The 6,000-nt window shown below is 43.0% G+C and overlaps 1 protein-coding gene across 2 annotated transcripts in view; it reads left to right on the forward strand.

Annotated features, from left to right (window-relative positions):
- Positions 1 to 5,077, forward strand: part of SLC6A1 (solute carrier family 6 member 1) — a 71,427-nt gene extending 66,350 nt beyond the window's left edge. For both annotated transcript variants that reach the window (XM_064724450.1, XM_064724451.1), the window contains exons 13-15: positions 316 to 416; positions 2,052 to 2,219; positions 4,809 to 5,077. In XM_064724450.1, the coding sequence (XP_064580520.1) occupies positions 316 to 416; positions 2,052 to 2,219; positions 4,809 to 4,913 (374 nt within the window). In that variant the 3' untranslated portion in view covers positions 4,914 to 5,077. The remainder of the gene's footprint in view (positions 1 to 315; positions 417 to 2,051; positions 2,220 to 4,808) is intronic.
- The last annotated feature ends 923 nt before the right edge of the window (positions 5,078 to 6,000 follow it).

Below are 6,000 nucleotides of genomic sequence, written 5' to 3' on the forward strand. Positions count from 1 at the left end.
CATCCTAATTTAATCTAGAGTTGGAATCAATCAAGGCTGTTTCTTGCATCTGACCATCCCATGTAAAACTTCTTCATCTGGCATGGGTATAAGTTTGCTAGTCACTATTTAATAAATTATGATGTGGAAGAGTGAGAACAGGTGATTTTTGGTGCTTTTGAGCTGGCACACTTTTTGCCTTGAGGAAAAGTTGAGATCTTTGTAGAGCTTCCAAATATAATCATAATTTATGGCTATATCTCTCAGAACCACTGACCTTCCCATCAACTCCATTACCTGACATGTTTCTGTGCTGTTTCTTATTTCTTCACCCAGGTGTTAATAGATTTTATGACAACATCCAAGAGATGGTGGGATACAGACCCTGCATCTGGTGGAAACTCTGCTGGTCCTTTTTCACTCCTATCATTGTGGCAGTAAGGAACAAACTTTCATTTTCTGGTTGAAAGGATGTAAATGAGGTTCATATCAGTTCTGCCCTCACTCCTTTTTTAAGGATTTGAGCAATGTCATTGAAGGCAATAGCCAAAAAACATTCCAGGAAGATTTTGCCCCAAAAAGAGAAGCTGAGATTTTTATTGGATCTCTGGAAATGCTCAAGAGGTTAAATGGCAGACTTAGAAAATTGTAAGGAACAAATTTTGACCTTTTTTTTTTTTTTTGTGTGTGGGTGCTCTAAAATAGAATTTAGAAATCTAAAACCTAAATTTTCCACATACACAAAAATGCCAACATTCTGTAAACTGAATTCCTCCACGAGCCCTTCTGGTGACAGAGCAGGTTCTAAACTCTTGTTCTTCCCTCATAGCATTCTCTGGAATATATTCATCATTTTATACTACATTGCTGTGGGTTTTCTGGCAATCTCTGCAAAGATTCTGTACTGGAAACCACAGAACAGCTTTTTCCTGATCCTAAACTTTACCCAGCTAATCCCATTCAGTACTTTGTGAAGTAGTAAGCAAAGAAATGTAAATGTACTGCACATACACTGAACCCAGATGCAATCTAACAAACTATTACGTATAAACCAGCATTTAACCAGAGAAAAGCAAATGAGGAGCACTAAAAAGACACAGAAATGTGCTCATGTTGAGGGTTCCTCGAGTCCTCCCTTCCCAGATCAAGGCAGATTTCATTTTTGTGAAAAACAAGCATTCAGGAAGGCGTAAGAGATGCATTTTATTTTAGTGGCACAGGAGGAAGGTGCCCAAGATTGTCAGACTGGCCAGATTTGTCAAGTCCTCAGCAGAATATGCTGCCCAGCCCAGCTCAGAGCAGGGATGAGAATCTGCCTCTGGGAATCTGCAGGGAATTTGCAGAGCAAATCAGAACGAGCCCCCTGTCTCCTGGTTCACTTCAGCAGGTTTTCCTGGCTGCTTTAGCCATTTGAGACAGGTCAGCACAGGAGATTTTCCTGGGAATAGCCCATGGAATTCTATGTCTGCAGGGCATCGTTGGAGAACAGCCCAAAATCAGCATGGGTGCTGCTGCTCAATGGCACAATGGGGACATGTGCGTGGTGCCATTGAGCAGCAGCACCCACGTTGCTTTTGGGGTTCCAGGCATTCCCAGGATCCCTACTGGGTTGTTTTCTGGGTTCCAGCTATTCCCAGGATCCCTACTGGGTTGCTTTTGTGTTCCAGGTATTCCCAGGATCCCTATTGGGTTGCTTTTGGGTTCCAGCTATTCCCAGGATCCTTGCTGAGTTGCTTTTGGGTTCCAGGTATTCTCAGGATCCCTACTGGGTTGCTTTTGGGTTCCAGCTATTCCCAGGATCCCTATTGGGTTGCTTTTGGGTTCCAGCTATTCCCAGGATCCCTATTTTCCCCAGCAGCCCCTTTCCCTCTGGCTCTGTGCAGGTTATCCCAGGAATTTACTGCTCCCAGCAGCACACCTGGATTGTCCGAGGGGCAGGTTGATATGTGAAAACACAGCTTTGAGGTGAAACATTCATTTTGGCAAAAAGCATCTTGGGAAGCTGCAGGAAAACCCTTGAAGCCGGAACACTGTGGGAACCTGACCCCAAACCCTCCCTTCTGCTTTTGCAGGGAGTGTTCATCTTCAGTGCTGTGCAGATGACCCCGCTGACCATGGGCAGCTACGTGTTCCCAAAATGGGGCCAGGGGGTGGGCTGGTTCATGGCCCTGTCCTCTATGGTGCTGATTCCTGGCTACATGGCATACATGTTCCTCACCCTGAAAGGATCCCTAAAACAGGTACGTCTGCCTGTCCCAACCCCCTTGGTGTGGTGTTTGTGGGGTGCCCAGGTGAAGGGAGGAATCACGAATCTGACTCCATGTTCTTAGAAGGCTAATTTATTATTTTATTAAGATTTTATTAATATTTTATTAAAATACTATATTATATATTAAGATACTAATTTAAGATATTATATTTATATTAAATTATAATGTATTATATTAATTTTAATAATGCTTTATAAGATTCTATCTTATGTATTAAGATACTATTTAAAGATTATTATATTATATTATATTATATTATATTATATTATGTTATATTATATTATATTATATTATATTATATTATATTATATTATATTATATACTAAAAATACAGAAAGGACACTTACAGAATGCTAAAAACATAATAATGAAAACTCCTGACTCCTTCCAGTGCCTCGACACAGCTTGGCCCTGATTGGCCATTAAGTCAAAACAATTCACATGAAACCAATGGAACAATCACCTGTGGGTAAACAATCTCCAAACACATTCCACATGAGCACAGCACAGGAGAAGCAAATGAGATCGGAATTGTTTCCCTTTCTACTCTGAGGCTTCTCAGCTTCCCAGGAGAAAAATCCTGGGCCAAGGGATTTTTCAGAAAAGGTGACTGCCACATATTCCACATATGAGCACAACACAGGAGAAGCAAATGAGATAAGAATTGTATTTTTTTTTTTTCTCTGAGGCTTCTCAGCTTCTCAGGGATTTTTCAGAAAATATGACTGCCACACCTTGGCACCTGTGCAATCAAAGATTGCTGGGCACTTCTTTCCTGTCATCTATTTCCCCCTCAGTTATTTTGCTTTGAGCTAAAAAAAAAAAAAACCCAAAACATAAAAGTGCCAGCCAAATAGAAGAGACTGTCTGAGCCATCTGTTGCTGAGCACAATTCCCCACGTTCCACAGGCTCCTTATCTCTGCTCTGGCAGCTGCAGACACTTGGCATTCCCGCTCCTCACACCTAGAAACCAGAGGAGAGGTTGGCAAATTATGGAAATTTGTCCTGATTAATGCCAGACACGCGGCCGTGGATCGTGGCAGGGGATGCTCTGGGGAGCTGGAATCAGAATCAGGGGCTGAGCTCCAAAACTGTGGGATTGCAGAGTCTGCTCAGTGACCCTGCTCCGCATGTCCCTGATGGCCCCCAAGGCTGCAGCTCCTGCGTTCCACCTGCCCTGCTCTGCTGCAGCCGGGAGGGAGGACATGGAACACCTTGGGAAAACCTCCCTTGAGCCTTTATTTAGGGGATTTCTGTGAGCAGTCACTTTGTAATGGACATTAGGGGCTTTTCCTCGTTGCTCTCAGCCTCCCTGACTGCTCCTTTTGAAAAGAACGTAACACTTCTCATGGAAGACAGTCTTTTTTTCACTCAGTTTTTATTTCACTCAGTTTTTATTTCACTCAGTTCTGAGGTCCTCAGAGATGTGCTGCTAAAGGGCTGGGAAATATTGACCCCAATATTGCCCCACACACCATTCAGGAACCCCCCACAATCACCACACCTCATTTTTTCAGTCTCAGTTTTCCCTCTCCAGCTCCTCCTGTACACACAGCCAGATCTCCAGCCCAAGAACTGAAACACTCTGTGATTGTGGCAACCAAAGACTGCCAAAAGGAATTTGTCAGAACTTCTGGAATATTCTAAAATCAGCTGACAGGGACATCTTTGCAAAGGGCTGGATGATCTTAAGCAGAATTGACGAGTGATGCCTCATGAAATGCTCAGATCTTGATCCAAATATTTGTCTTCAGCAAATATTGAAGGACTCAGTGAGGCTTTAAAGGAGTCTGCACAAAATAATCTGGGTTTTGATTTTTTTTGTGTTTCCCCCCCCTGCCTGTTCTTAGCTCCTACATTTTGAATAGATCTCCCTTGGTCTTATGGGAACTTTTAGGTGCAAAAGGAGAACTGTTGCCCTAAAATACAGCTGCTCTTTGTGGAGGGTTGTGTGAGACCATGGTAAAAGTTCCTCATCTCAGCCTTGTTGTGGATTGAGGTCGTATTTTTGAAAGCATTGATAAATTATTATTATTATTAAGTGAGGGGAGAGCCTGCACCAGTGAGAGGCTCTGAGGAGCCAAACTGGGATTTCTTTTGAGATAGAAGAGAGATTTCTTTGAGATACATTCTCTGCCATGAGCTGGGCAGAGAAGCTGAAGGAACAGAGAGGACAAAAGGACGAGGAAAGGCAGAATAGGAATAAAACACTCTAAAACACTGGTTTATCCCTGGAGGAACTCTCAGTTCTCCTGGGGAGATGCCCATCACTGTGGTGCCCACTGCAGTGCTGGACCCTGGGATCACAGCAGAGCCTCTCCTCATTTATTTTCCCCAGGAAAGCTCCTTGTAGGCACCCAGGGTTTTCCAGCTCCTCCTGTCACCTTCAGGACAGAGCTGGGATTCCGTTTAGTAGAAGTGGCTCACTGCTGGTCCCTGGCAAGATAGGTGGCTGTAAAGAATTGTCTGTAAATATTTAGGAAAAAAATAAAAAAAAAAAGAGTAAGGTTAGAAAGAGTTTTTTGGCCGCCTCACATTTACTGTTGTCCTTTGAACAGCGCATCCAAGTGATGATTCAGCCAAGTGAAGACATCACCCACCCTGAGAACGGGCCAGACCAGGCCCAACAGAGCAACTCTGCCAACAAAGAAGCCTACATCTAAACTCCTCTCTCGTCCGAGTACCGCTCCTCCTCCAGAAAAACAAAAAATATGGTTGAATATGACCACAAATTCACATCTGAGAATATAATTACCTACCTCTAGTGGCAAAAAAAAAAAATAAATAAAAAATACATATTAAAAAAAAAAAAAGAGGAAAAAAAAAAGCAACAAGGTCATCTCCACTCCGAGGGAATCGCCATGGGTTCGATCCAGCCGTCGCGAGCTCAGATGTTTGACAGTGTTTTTGTGTTCTCCAGCAATCCACAGACTGTTAATGTTTTTATCCTTTCACAATGATAGTTGCATACCTTGGAATTTGTAAATTGATGTGCCAAGACCTTTTTAATCTACCTTTTAGCACGACTATTTGAAGTTTTGTGCTGCTGATTTTTAGTAGTTGATCACTATTTCTTACCGCTGAATCCCAAGACTGTTATTTCTGACTTCGCAGGGGTAAAATTAAGTTTGGAGTTGTTTTGTACAAAAAGAGAACGGAGTATTTTGTAAACAAGTGATTTCCAGTGCAAAAGTCTGCCCTTAAAATTTGTTCCAGCTGAGGCCATTTGAGGGGGGAAGAGACTCTTCCTTCAATTAACAGCAGGCACAGCCTTCATAAACATTCCTAGTGCAAAAATTGAGTTGTTTGTGGCAGAGCAGCCCAGGCCAAACACGCTGGCTGTGCTCAGCCTTTCAGGGTGACTTTCAAGCAAGGTCATAAATTTCCTTAAAAGCACATATCTTGCTTCTTATAAAAAGAAGGTATCTGCGTTAGAATCAATGTTAGAGGCATAAATACGACTTTTAACTTTTTTAGCAAAGCAATAGCCGAGAGCTCTTAGAGATTCCCAGGAGTAAAATACAAAGTATTTGCCATTCAAGCTCAGACTCCCTGAGCTTTTATCATGCTGTTATCACTCTACTATTGCATTGCCACCGAAATAGAAACCAAACCAAGATCAAAGTGAGTTCCAACGTAGGGCTTGATTGAACCTGCCCGAGAACTCCCCCAGCTCCCACCCCAAACGCCAGCACCTTGAGAGCAGTGGGATTTCCATCTCCAGGGGCTGGGTGGTGCTGAGGGCACGAG

The sequence above is a fragment of the Zonotrichia leucophrys genome, chromosome 12 (assembly GCF_028769735.1).
Source record: "Zonotrichia leucophrys gambelii isolate GWCS_2022_RI chromosome 12, RI_Zleu_2.0, whole genome shotgun sequence".
Taxonomy (NCBI): Eukaryota; Metazoa; Chordata; class Aves; order Passeriformes; family Passerellidae; genus Zonotrichia; species Zonotrichia leucophrys.